Genomic DNA, 13,709 nt, shown 5'->3' on the forward strand with positions numbered 1-13,709 from the left:
CGCAGCTGACGCACCAGCGAGCTTCATTTGCTGCGAGCCGCCATTCGTTCGGTTATTTTTCTGAACTTATTCCCGAACTAGCCAGGCTTACTGGAATTTCGCAAAGTGCTTCGCATCCTCACGCGAACCCGCGAAGGCGATATTAGCGTGCGATCGTGCTCGTGTTGGGACAACCGGACGATTGCTCGCGCAACGACCGTCATGCCTTTGAATTACTGTGCGGTGGACTTCTGCTCCAGCAAATCCGGAGACCCTGTGAGTTTTCACAAGTTCCCCCGGGACGATGCGGAAAGAAACGCCTGGATAGACTTTGTTCGGGCTACTGGGCGGCACTATTGGACGCCGGGGAGATCGAGCCTGCTTTGCTCTCTGCACTTCTGCTCGGACTCGTACGAGCACAAGTATGCGGCCAATTTCGGAATTCCGAAGAAGCGTTGTCTCATGCCCGGTGCCGTGCCGATGGTGTATCCCACTGCTGCGCAACGTCTCCTACCGCCTGTAAGCGGAGCAACAGCGCCAAAGCGTCAGGTTTGTATTACATCCGATTGTCTGCGGGCACCTTCATTGAGAGCGGCGGTAATGCTGGCGTATTGATGTTTTGCGCAGTGTGTAGCTGAGGTTGGCAGCGATGATGGTGGTCTCTGCGAGGAAGCGGCCATGGAAGAGCAATCTTCGAGCGCAGGTATTACTTTTCCGCAGATCAGTTTCGTTGTAAGCGTCAATCGCACTGTTATGTTCACTGTCGAAAAATGGAACTCAAAATCATAGAGAAGGTCGTTGTTAACAAGTACGATTACCGATTCACCTACGTCGGCTAGACCACTTACAGAATAGTGCTGTGTCATTAATCTTAAAACTTATTGGCATGTTCAATGTGGCTCATGTGTGATTTGGTGGGAAATATGGATGGAATTATCTGTACTCATGGAAATGAGTGAACAGTGCGCCTGATGGACCAATCACTAACGTGATAGTTGGAGGCATGTCACATACGGTGTGTGCTTTGTGTGTAAAACTTGCCTTCAAGACTTCTCTGATAATCATATTTTGGTCCAGCACTTGGTCATCATCTGGACATATCACCACCACGCGGAGCCACAGCGGGCATTGAGTGCAGTACACGCGATGCCCAGACTGAGTGCACTGTGCAAGTGTCAGTGAAGGCGACACAAGCTACAGTGCGTCCAGAAATGAAAAGTATTGGTGTGCAGACAGACAGTGCAACCCGGACTGTGGGTGAGTATGAAATCTCTCCGGGAAAATCTGGCGGTGGCTGTGTGTTGTATACTACTTTTGCTCCTGACAGTACACATCTTCTTGTTTCTACTTTAATTCCATAATGTGTGCAAGAGAAGTATCAAGGGATGTGGACAATTTATTTCTGAATAGCTTTGGCCAGGGAGTGTGATTTAGTCGATTGTTTGAACAATCTGTGAACTGATGACTTTGATGGTAGGTTTTTTTATTGTAATGTGACCATAGAGAGTACTGTTTTAGTGTGCAGTTCTCTCAAGCAACAGGCTTAGTGCAGATGTTTCTTTTCGCTGTGGAAAACTTTTTTTATAAGCAAGTGTTAAAGAAGTAGCACCACAACTGTAAAGTCATAAAATTTATTACCGTGAACTCTCCAGTATGTGGCAAGTAGCCTTGAGAGCTACTTGTGGCGATATGCGACGGCTGCTTTCTGCAACTTGGTGGAAAGGGTAATGCCGCCTCGCCTGCTTCTGGCGAGCTGTGAGACACACCTCCCTTTCCACTCTGTTTATGAAAGCGGCTGCCACATATCACCACAAGTAGGGTTCGAGGCTATCTGTCACGCACTCCCATGTTCACGCTCATAAATTTCATGACTGTACTTGTTGCAAAATGCACGCTTTTCACAGAGCTGTTGTGCTCCTGCATTCTTCAGTATCAACATGTGCACATCCATAGCCCGCCTAACCTTCGATTCCAGAATGTGAAACCGAGTGTGATTTTGCGGACATTGTGCTCTCGGAGGACCAGCAGCCGAGGTGCTCAACCCCACAGCCACCAACACCAGAGCCACCGGAGCTGTCACTGACTTTTGAGGATGACCCAATGGACATTACGTATGGGCCATCTTTGGAGAATTCGGCAGCGTAAGTGTGCCTCATGGCTCGAAGCTGATTTTTCTTTCCATGCATGGCTTACAGAATGCAAAATTTTTGGTCAAAATAGGTAGTTTAACTGTAAAAGTTTCTCGAGATATTCACTTCAGAAAGTTAATTTTCAAGTAGTACCTCTTAAAAACCTTGACATCTGAAGGAAAGGTGTGAAAGATGCTGCATGGAAACAAAGCAATTGTGTTAAATGGAACATACATTTGCTTTACAGTTCTCTTGTTGAACCACGTCCTCGCAAAATCATTGTGTTCGAGGAAAGCCTCCTGGACCTTGTGAAGTTTTGCAGGAAATGCCACCTTCCTGCACAGTCATCAGTAGAGGTATGGAAATACTTTTTGTCTTTTAGAGCAAACAGCAAGCTTTTCTGGAATGGACCTTTTTTGAGGGATGTCCTGTGTATGCGGCACACCTCTTCTCCCATTCATCATTGTTGTCACCCATGCCGTCCGTAAATGGGAAAGAGTTATGAAGCAAAATCTTCACTACGGGACTTCGTGCTTCGATCACTAGGTGCCCAGTTTTGACCTTCACCTGAGTTAGACGTCAGACTATGAAAAAGCGAGTGTTCATGAAAGCTGAGCGCGCATTTCTCTCAGACATCAGAGCTTGTCGGGTGTAAGAGTGTCGGTGCTCGCGACAAACTCTTGCTGCTCAGGAAGGCATTGACTAACGAGGGGGACTCTAGACCAAGCACGCTTCAGGGCACGTAGCAGACAAGCACTTCCTCAGACTTGAAGACTTTTTGTATTGTGATTATTGGCAGGACGTTCTTGGCCGAGTAATCACACTTTGCAAAAAGTACAGTCATGTCCTCAGCGTTAGCGAGTAGTGTTCGCACCTTCTCGAACTTTTCACCTTTAGCTGTGGTCTCCGCGAATTGTTCGATTACTTTCCAGTAAGCAAGAACATCAGTGAGTGCTTGAAAAAATAGTACCTGCGCATGGGAATCACTGTGGCCAGTTGCTGAACTGGCAATCCAAGGGACGTGCAGGCAACATGAAATTCACGGCATGCCCCCCTGGAGCCTGTAAGCATTGCTGGTACATGAACAGCCAGTTCTCTCACAGCACTGAAAGATGGCATCTTCATAGACTCCATCACAACAACGTTCAAAAGATGACAAATTTCTCTTATAGGCACCGCGACCAATTCTCATCATGACTCGTTAAGTTCGGCAGTCATTTCCTGCATATACAATGCAGAGTCGAAGACTATCGCTGAAGCACTGCTACTTTGGATTTTTAACTGTAATTATGGTAAAGGTACTGGAAGGGAATTCGGTGTAGGGAATATGGTTTCTGCAGAAAGGAATGACCCCAAGGACAGTTCAGTGGGGCTGTGTTCCAGGTTGAGAAAAAAAGTAGTGTAGAACATTTCTTCATGTGAAAATGCCATTTTGTTTTTCAAGGTCAGTTAAAATTTGGGGTTTTTCTGTTTTCCACTTCAAACGAAAATGCCTCGAGGCTCATATTTTATGGTTTATCAGTAAATACCAAAAGTATGGAATCCTACTGCTTTTCCCCCTAATGCAGTAGACACTCCAGTCACGCCGTATCACCTCACGTCTTTGCCTGCTCTTCAGCTTTTTCTGCCATCCGACGTCAAGGCATCCCCTGATGAAACCCCTGATCAGAATTTCCAGTCACCTTAGCCGCAGCCACCCCATAGCCAGCATCAAGAGCGTTCTTTAGCGATGAAAGTTTTTTTCCCAATGCAATAACCCTCTGGAATGCCTCACGCAACGACACAGTTCTTTTATGCAATGATTACAAACCATTTTGTCGGCCTCACTATGAATCATTCAACGACTTTCACTTGTGCAAACTGCTGCACATGCATTTTTTTCAGTATTTTGCCCGTCCTTTATCTGTCATTCCGTGGTCCTCTTCATGTTATTTTTTTAGTGCTTACAGTTTGCAGTGTTGTGTTCATTGTGCGTGTGTTTTTCTTATGCATGTATTTACACCAGTTGTACCCCTTACTTATATAATGCTGTGGGGCCTTTATGGATAAAATAAATGAAATGAAACAGGAGGTGCAGCCCTTAAATTTTGGCACATATAGGGTACTGTATAGGTCCGTTTTCTTTCTTGCGCAGGTTTCTGGCTCCCTCGCTGTGGTCACGTCCACATGCCAAGATGGCCATGTTTTGAGATGGCACAGCCAGCCAAAGAGGAGGCGCTTTGCCATGGGGAACCTTGCTCTGGCCGCTGCAATTTTATTCACAGGCGCAAGCCCAACACAAGTACTGCGGCTCTTCAAGAGTGCTGGAATTGCATGCTTTAGTAAGCGCACATACGATCGCCTGCAAAGGGACATTTTGATTCCTGCTGTGCACAAGGTGAGCATGGTTTTTCTGGAAATGTTTCTGTGTCGACCAATACATCCTAAAAACTAAGATGGGCATGTGACTAATTATGAAAATAAATTTCTGAAGTGAGTCAACGCCCAGTCCTGAGAAAATGGACAATCCTACGTAGTACTACCATACCGATTAGTGCATTTGTATTGTTAAATGCATTGCTTCAACATTCTCGCTTCGTTTCCTTTTTTTTTTGCCTTACTTCTGGGCCTGCAACACTCTCTATATATTTATTATATATATAATTTTATTTCAGCTGTGGGAACGTGAACAGCAGTCTTTGGTGAACTGTGTGAGCAGGACTGGAGCCCAGTTGGCAGGTGACAGCCGCGCAGATTCCCCTGGCTACAGTGCTAAATACGGCACATACTCACTGCTGGACACTTCATTGAATCGTATAATTGACATGCAACTTGTACAGGTAAGAGCTCTTTTTGGTTTTCACACGTACAGTATGTTGGCTCCGATCAGATTAATTTTTTCTTTCCCTCGACTTCCCGTTGCAGTCCAATGAAGTTTCCAGCAGTGGTGCCATGGAATTAGAAGGCCTCAAGAGGGCACTGAAGGGCCTTGATGACAACAATGTCCGTGTGCTCGAGATAGTCACCGACAGGCACACTCAGGTGCGCAGCCACATGCGACAGCACCGGCCAGATATTCCCCACTACATTGATGCTTAGCATGTTGCTAAAGGTTAGCAGGGCTTTTTTCTTCTTCTCAGCGCTGGAAAATTGTTCGTGCCATATTTAGGCATAGCTAATGTTGCTCACAAAACCTCTCATCAGTATTTTTCATCCCTGTTTTTTCGAACGAGTTGCTTTGCTGCCACCATGAACCATATCAAGCCAGCCAGCAGATGAGAGAGAGGTTGTTATATTAACAGAGTAGGGAGCTTTTACAGGCATAAGTGCTCCTACCTTATTGTTCTATCTACAACCACTGTCTTGTAAACTGCAAAATGGGCAGCCCTACAGCTACAAAAGAGTACAGAGGTGAGCACACTTGTCTAGAGGGAAGCTTGAGCCGAGCTCTGCACCAGAAAGAAATGGAAATTTTAAAGTATAAACTGAGTTTTAGAAATAACCCTTGTACTTGAAGCACAGCCAGAGAGATAAAAACCGTTCAGTCACATGCCCTTATTGTCTAGCCAAACAGATGAAATAAAATCTTTGTTCGTTTGCTCCACTGTACGCTGCTCGAACGCTCCAGACAAGTGTGCTTACCTGTATGCATCTACAATTTCTGATCACTGCAGACTTAGCCCTGTTGTTCAGTGCATGTAGAGTGGTCATATTGTGCATACATATTGTATGCGTATATCGTATGTTCATTTTCAGGTCTGTTCTGTTCTAGCGCTAAAATCCCTGGTCCCATATTTCGCCAGTGTTAGTCTATGGCATCTGGCAGGCTAAAGGCAGCCTGCTTGCAAGCCAGCCAGCCAGACAGTATGCTATCTAAGATATCGCCGACGTTTGTCTGAAACCTCTGGCAGACTGGTGGCAGGAAGGCAGGCTGCCTTGGGTGGGTTTTGGTTCGTAACCAGGAAAAGCAGTGCTAGCGCACCTAATTGACATTTGGTCACCTATGTAGATTGGCTGCCATGTTTTGTCCGTGCACGGTGCTATTGACTGCATTATTTTTTAGAGTATAAATCAAAGTAGTGTACTCATCATTTCACAAGACTACCTCGCAATTGCATGATGGCTTTTTCAGTGATGGGCAGAATAGTTGCCTAGTTTCCTAATTTCTTCTTTTTTTTACTCCAGGGCTGAAAAAGAAGCTGCACGCTGTCTCCCGGGCACGAGGCTGTGGTGTGATAGAAGAGTGGCTGACTTCTATCATCAATCACCTCTATTTTTCCGTGAAGATTGCTGCTAGGAGACAACAGACTGCTGCAGAAAGGGGCGAGCTCGCGGTAGCCATCTGGCGGTCACTCCTCAACCACGTGCAGAACAAGCACTGTGGCCACAGTGAGGAGTATGCCAACTGCGAGCATGGAGACCTCTTACCCAGGAAGTGGATTTTTTCAGGTACTTCTATCGAACCTGTTAACTTGCCATTTGTATCAAAGGGATATCTTTCAGTGTTATTACGCAGGACGAATAACTCTTATCAGTCACTAATGACACTTTCAAACTTGATGATAGTTCGGTTGATGCATTGAAAGCAAGAAGAGTGCATGCCTGCTCATTGCTCTACTCTTCATTATTTATTGTTACACTAACCCTTCAGAAGGTTTCTTCTTGCATTTATGTTGTATCCTTGAATTTTATGCCGCCAGGTACTGATGCCTTTGAGAAGCTGCGTGGCGTGGTTGAAAACCATCGCCTGCTTGCGGATATCAAGCAGGTGTCACCAGCTTGCCAAACTTCAAGTCTGGAGTCATTCCATTCCCTACTGAATCGGTTTGCTCCAAAGAGCTACACATTTTCCTTTCATGGAATGCTCGCAAGGTATGAAGATATCAGTTTCTTCATATACGCCTCAACAGTACATTGGTGCAATTGTGTGCTAAATATCATAAACCGCCAGACTTATGTGTTCAGTGCACCTGCATTGCTGTACAAGTCAACACTTTGTTGTTCATGCATAGAGCTATCACTATCTATTTACCAAAGTTAGGGCGGACAGTATACACAAGATTTCTCATTGTGAAATTTGCAATCGTGGAAGTTGGTGTAGCTGTATATGAAATTAGTGCAACTCCATGTGACCGCAAGTTGGAAAATGCGACTAGGTATTCTGTACTGCACTTTTTCTTGGGTTTGCTACTGTGCCGATAACCCCCTTGCTTCATAGAATTCTTTTGGCTTCCCCTTTAACAATAAAGGACTTTGAATTTCATTGAATTCTGGAATAACATTCTCGCATGAATACCTGCAGTGACAGTCATGTCTGTTATAAAGAAGTCATAGAGATACTGCTTTACAGCACTACGAGGGTGATGAAAGAGTGAGCAGTGATTACTGAGAAACATGTTTTGTTCAAGATGCACCGATGCTGCAATAAGTTTATGGTCATGTGCAGCAGTAAAGCAACATACAAAAGAAAAAATTGGCTGGGATTTAGGACAGAAATGCACCGGGCTGAGGCACACAGCTCCGGGCTCTCCACAATGTATGACAAAGCATTTCATCGTGTTTTCCAAAAAAAAGTGTTCAAAGGTTTGCTCTCCTTACAGCGTGCATGTAGGCATGCTTTTTGCAAAACTGGGTGTAAATTATCTTCTCCTTAGCAGTTGTGTAGGTTGTGGTGTGCACTTTTGATATTCGGCATCTCTTTGCACAGGTCAGAACTGGCTGCTCTGCACTACAACGAGAATGCGGACAGGGTGCAACGCAGGACTGCCATGGGAAGGCGTCAGTGGGCAGTGAAACACCCCAAAGCCAGGAAAGGCAACCCAGTAGTGGCATGCCCAGTCAAAGAGCCTGCAACTTTTGGTGCGTATACAACTGCAGGAGGAAGGCAAAACTTGAATGCCGACGGTTAATACAGCATATCTAGCCCACTTTTTGCTGCAGATACGTGCACCAAAGATTATACGAAAAATGATATTGCTTGCACTAGTAGCCTTGAAGCAGTTGTGGCATGCACAAGCTGCTTCCAGCGTTACTGTACACCAGGAGGGACCACGCAGGTTGACACCAGCACGGGCTGTCGTATACCATTTTTTTGTTGAACTTACTGCTGTGTATAAGTTGCACCCATGTGTAAATGACAGCTTCGCAAAAAAATACGCACATTATCGCACTAGTGTACAGGACACACCTGTTCGCACATTCAGTAAGCACTGTAAAGACGCATTGGGAGAACTTTTTCCAAGAGTTTGCAATAAAAATATATGCTTCTGGCAGCTGCAGTATGCAGACATTCCTCAAACTGTGGCCCGCATGCCTGCAGTCACCCTTTTTCGTAAGCTTCATTGAGCGCATAATGTTGACATTTCATGGATGACATTTTTAAAAACTTTTCTTTCCGATCATGGTTACTGGCCGTGGTAAAAAATGTTGCTCAGTGTGGCGCCCACACTGAGCAACATTTTTTTCTTTTTTCGTCATTGTTTCCATCCGATTATTAGAGTATTCTTGCAGGTTAACGTCATGACTCTACTTACGAACTTAGTAGTTCCTTCCAATTTCACTGAACGCCCCTGTTTACCAGGCTTTATGCAGGAAGTTTATGCCTCCGTGCGTTTTTTGACAGTTCGGTTTTCAAATGAGTACTTATATTCTGTTTCGCGCACAAACGACGCTCTTCCCGCCCCCACTGTATCGTTCTGTCTACTTTGGGCTCATGGGTCATGATGTTTTAAAGCGAGTGCGTAAAATGCGATTTTCTCCTTGCACGAAAATATTTTTCTACAAAATTACACACCGAAACTACCTGTCAACAAGTAACTCGATAGGAAAAACATTTTTGTGTCTTCTGTAAACTGCCGCTTGTGCAATGTGCCTGAAACAATTGAACATTGCTTTATATACTGCAAAGACGCGATTTGTTTTGGGATGTGCTGCAGAGGACGCTGCAGAAAGATTTTCTCCTAAATTCCTACAGTGTGCGCTACCTTGTTGTTTCCCAACCTTCGTTCATTCATCATTCAGAATTTATTTAAGGCAACGAAGAGGTTGTCTTAAATGACTCGAAACGCTATTATATGATTCTTCTGATTGGTCCTTTGGAAAACGCGCATGCAAGACCGCAACGTTGAACTTCTTGTCTCGCCCAGAATTCATTTTAGCCGAATGCTGCTGCAGGTAACGGACATTCACGAAGTATTAGACTTTTTCCCGGATTGGTTTTCCCCCCTGATGCGCTCTATATCCTTGCCAGTCTTTTAGTTCTGTTATGTTTTCTATCAGGTTTGTGCCACGTAGCGGCTACCTAGGTGCTCTGTAAATAGTTTTTTGTGTGTATATACACAAAAGCACACACAGACACACATATACATCCTTTTATGTACATATTTACGCAGAATAAATACCATGAAAGAAAAAAAAGATCCCCTAGTAGTCTCGCTCACCGTCCTCTGAAGCTGATATGTTCACGCCGCCACGTGTTCGGCTTCCAGTACTAGATGTAATTATTTTTTCTGCGTCTCTTTTTTTGTCTAGGCACAATTTGACCTTGGCTAGGCTGAAGGGCAAATTGAGACAGCGGACAGGTCAAGTAGTGTTAACTGGGGCGGCATCGAGTAGAGCTATCGCTTTCAAAGAAGTATAAATGTCAAATCTGCGGTGTGAAATCTACGAACGAATTGAAATAGTGAAGTAATGTTGATGCCTGTGTCTATTGAATTCTTCCATAAATAAATGACTTGTTTGCTGCGTAACGAACACCAGTGCGGCCGAAAAGAATACTGGCATCTATTATTACTGAGAACAGCAAATAACCTTCTTTGGGTTCAGTTCTCATTTAAGTGACGAAGGAGTGTCGTGTCTATTGAGGTCGGTGAAAAAGAGGTAAACGAATTATATTCCAACACACAGGTCTCACTGCAGAAATTTAGGAATTGGAAAAATAGGCCCATTTTTGCGACTAATACGCAAATGGTCTATTTAAACCAAATAACGAAGAGAGATAACCAAGAGAGAGCATCCAAGTCACCTGCACAACTCATGAAAATTGAGCATCATGAATGTGGCTTGATGGGCTCTGCCAATACTATACCTTACGCCCAGTTGTTTCCAACATACACTGCTTCGATTAGGGCGGGTGTCACATCGTAACCGCCTATCCCAGGAAAGATAATGCATTTTTTACCACCTGCGCAATATTGTTGATACTTCTAGTTTCTGTACATTTGTGCGGTGTCTCTTGGATTGGCACCAACAAATTCGAGAAATAAATTTCGCCATGGTCAATTGGATTGAAGGCGAGGAATTGAGACGGCTTTTTCCTCAAACTCGCGAAGCTATTCTGATTCTAGTCTTATTCCATTTCTATTCCGAACTGCATCTTTTACTCATTCCTAGCCCGACGCCACCTTCTTCCCCCCTGCGAGTGGATGCCGGCTGATGACATGCCGCCATTCAAAACGTTCTGGCACATCTCATTTTCTTTGCTTTGGACCTGCCACTAAATTAATCAGTTGTCTTGTGTATTGCCTAATCAGTTGTCTATTGTCTTACTTTTAAAAAACAATTACACTAGCAGAACGAGAAGTTGGGCATATAGAATCGCGAAGCATTCATGAAGCAGAGCACACAGAAACCGCGACGGGCCCAACTCACGATTTTTCGAGCTGTGACCGGCGCACGATCCGCCCCCTGTGTGACACGCTTGCTTGTTTCCTTTCATATTCTTTACACCTCGTAGGCCGCGAACTTTCCAAAGCATATTATCAAAACGGAGCCTTCAAAGATTAGGAATAAATCAGAAATGCAATAAAAAGCCTCTCAAGAGCTGTGCATATTTTATTCATTGAAGGCAGCATTCGTTTTAACAAAGCTCTTTTGTGTCAAGTTTATTGCGTTACTTTCAAGAATTATCAGTGAAGTCCCCGTTTGTTTAGATGTCAGCGCACTTTAATTTTCTTTGTTATGGTAAACACCAATATCCTCGTTATGTTCACAGAAGCGGCTGCCTCTAAGTGCGCCGGAAAGGGGTACTGAAATGATTGTAGCCGCCAATACCAAGCGCCTTTGGGCCATGTTCGCTGTTGCGGTGCTTTCATTCGTCACGAGTTATACTACAAGCTCTTCATCTTCTATATAACGGCCACCGAGGCCGCCTGTAGCCTCATGACCTTGCATTCCTTCCCGCCAGTGCACTAACACGTGCTAACATGAACCAGGCCGCATTCATGCCGTTGACGCACAGGACTCTCTTCTGATGACGGTGCTGAGAATGAAAAATGAATTTCTCTTCTTCTTTTTTTGCCGTGGATATCCGCCCAAAACTGTATGCGCTGCTCCACATCGTCGCTTTTCATACATGTGCTATGCACCGTGCACCAGCGGCAAGGAGCAGAGCGACCAACGGGTGAAGGTCAGCTGAATTTATGAACTGTCATGGCATACTGTCTAAACGGACGTTTCTTTGTTTTCTTTTAGTAGAGTGACAGCATTTCCTGTTAAAATGTTGCAGGTGGTTTCAGCAAAGAACCTCACGAAAAACAGATATCAATTTTTATCTCTTTTCTAGGTTTTTATGCGCTATAATATGGCATGTGCACTTTAATGGCGCTGAACTATATAAAATATTCCTTGTGTTGTAGCGCTGAAATTCATCTCCAAACCGTCAAAACAGAAAATATACATTTCTCTTTTTCTCAAGAACGTTTAATGCTGCGGTGGTCCTTAAATAATAGATCTAGATGAGCAATAACTCATCAGCGTTTGAAAATACGATTTTTTTTTGTAACTTATTCACCTCGATAGCTCAGTGCACTTAGGCCAAATTTGCTGGCCCAAATTTATCAAGCAGAACAAAGAAGAATATATGGCATTTCTTCAAACCAGGTCGACACTGTTTTCAAACGACTTCGTTTCAAAATGGTCTTTTAAAAAAAAAAAAAAACGTTTGAATAGGCTGGGTATTTCAGCTGTTGGAGCCCATATTGACTAAAGACTGCTGTAGCTTTTGGTAAGAAGAAGCGTATTTATGCTCACCACGTACATAATTAGAAAAAAAAAATTGCAGTCTATCCCATGTTCAAAGCAATACGACAATGCTATTTCGGAAAATGTTAAGTGGTCTTGATGAGTGTCCACTGCCCCACTGTCAGAAAATGGTACCAAGAATACCGTGCTTTTTATTCGCCCAGGAAAATTCCAACATCAAAAGCGGCGATCATGGAGAGTACAGCACGAATTTATCTTAAACCATGACAATGCTTTACGTGCAGAACAGAAATAAGAATTGATGTCATAGTGTCCAGAAAAACTGAAGTGGAAAATAATATTTGAAGCAATCGTACCATTGTTCTGAATGCATTTTTGTCTGGTACAATGAAAAGTTTCATACTGTTTACCTTATGCCACCAAAATTGCGAAGCTCAGTGGGACCTATGCAGTCGCTGCCGCCCGTTTCTCGTGCATTAGCTTACGACATTCAAGTTGCTCTGCCGTCGGCGGGACATGTGTGTTGGCTGCCATTTAGAATAGTCTGGCTCCGCAGCTCACAGTGCTGGAAACGTGCAAGCCCTTCACGTGGCCTCCTGGATCCGTGCGTGCTGGATCACCGAGCCTTGAGGCCTTGTTTCGGCCATGCTTTGAGGCGCCGAAGTGCTGTTGCAAACTAAAATACCCTCTTTCCTCATCTTCCAGAATGACATACCCTCTCTCGAGTAAACGCTAACGCAGTGCATCATCATTACGCACCAGTGCAAAGATTTTTGTGAGAAAACAACTCGGTACAGAACCCACGCCACCTTATACTCTCCTCGAGCGCCACTAACGCCATCCCACGGGCCCGCCGTAAAGTCAGAGCCTTACCCACCGTGGCACCTGGAATTTATTACAAGCTCCTGTTCTGTTCGCGGCGGGAGGCGTCGCAGTGATAGCTACCGCTGTAAATGGCAATGGCTGCCAAAAGCTCTCAAGCTCAATTGGGCTGCTCGCTGCTGAGAGATCGAGCTAAGCAAACTTGAAAAAGGAGCATAAAGAATGCCTTAAGAAAGATTCTCAAAAGAGTAGAGTGGAGAGTAAGTCAAGGTGAGCATGTTGAGGAAATACCACCGAAAAATTTTCGCTAATACTAGTTCTGGCGAGTCTCAAAATTTTGAAATGTTCTCAAGAGAAGGAGAAGCCAGAACCAGAGAAGAAGCCAGAACAGTTTAGGAGTTGTGTCGGGTAAAATTCTCACGTCGTAGTAATTCTGCGTATATGTCGTTTGATTCGTTCACGATCGATATGAGTATTTCTATAAGCTACTTCTCCTCGTACCTAGTGCTAAAGACAGAAATATAAGACGATGAATGAGTCTACCATGTCTTTAGCATTGAAAGCAAAATTGCAACGAACTGGACGAATCTGACTGTTCATTGGCGATGTTAGCAGAACGTCCCATGAGAAGTGCCGTTAGTGCTTGTGAGCAAAATGCTTAAAGGCTCATCTATAAGAATGATGATGACATTGGTTCTCGCTTGAAACAAGTACGATAGACACCACCGCCTGTTTATTCATGCAGTTAGCACCAGCAGCATAAGACAGCGCCATCTGCCATCATTCACGGCAGTTGTTGCATTTAAATACTGTTTAAAC

The 13,709-nt window shown here is 44.3% G+C and overlaps 1 protein-coding gene and 1 pseudogene across 1 annotated transcript; both read left to right on the forward strand.

The window, feature by feature from the left end:
- The first annotated feature begins 201 nt into the window (after window positions 1-201).
- LOC149347027 (uncharacterized) lies at window positions 202-1,342 on the forward strand. The gene is made up of 3 exons (XM_089585482.1): window positions 202-528; window positions 607-682; window positions 1,057-1,342. Exons 1-3 carry the CDS (start codon window positions 202-204, stop codon window positions 1,338-1,340), a joined length of 687 nt encoding a protein of 228 aa, XP_089441608.1. The 3' UTR covers window positions 1,341-1,342.
- Window positions 1,343-2,107: 765 nt separating this feature from the next.
- Window positions 2,108-9,628, forward strand: LOC149347028 (uncharacterized; annotated as a pseudogene).
- The last annotated feature ends 4,081 nt before the right edge of the window (window positions 9,629-13,709 follow it).

Source organism: Amblyomma mixtum, chromosome 4 (assembly GCF_055824585.1).
Source record: "Amblyomma mixtum isolate Tamu chromosome 4, ASM5582458v1, whole genome shotgun sequence".
In the NCBI taxonomy this organism is placed as follows: Eukaryota; Metazoa; Arthropoda; class Arachnida; order Ixodida; family Ixodidae; genus Amblyomma; species Amblyomma mixtum.

What these genes read in the sequence shown, in the direction of transcription:
- LOC149347027 (XM_089585482.1), top strand. Translation starts at nt 202, where the DNA reads ATGCCTTTGAATTACTGTGCGGTGGACTTCTGCTCCAGCAAATCCGGA. An exon ending in CAACAGCGCCAAAGCGTCAG is followed by an intron (nt 529 to 606) that starts GTTTGTATTACA and finishes TGTTTTGCGCAG; the next exon opens with TGTGTAGCTGAGGTTGGCAG. An exon ending in AGAGCAATCTTCGAGCGCAG is followed by an intron (nt 683 to 1,056) that starts GTATTACTTTTC and finishes ATTTTGGTCCAG; the next exon opens with CACTTGGTCATCATCTGGAC.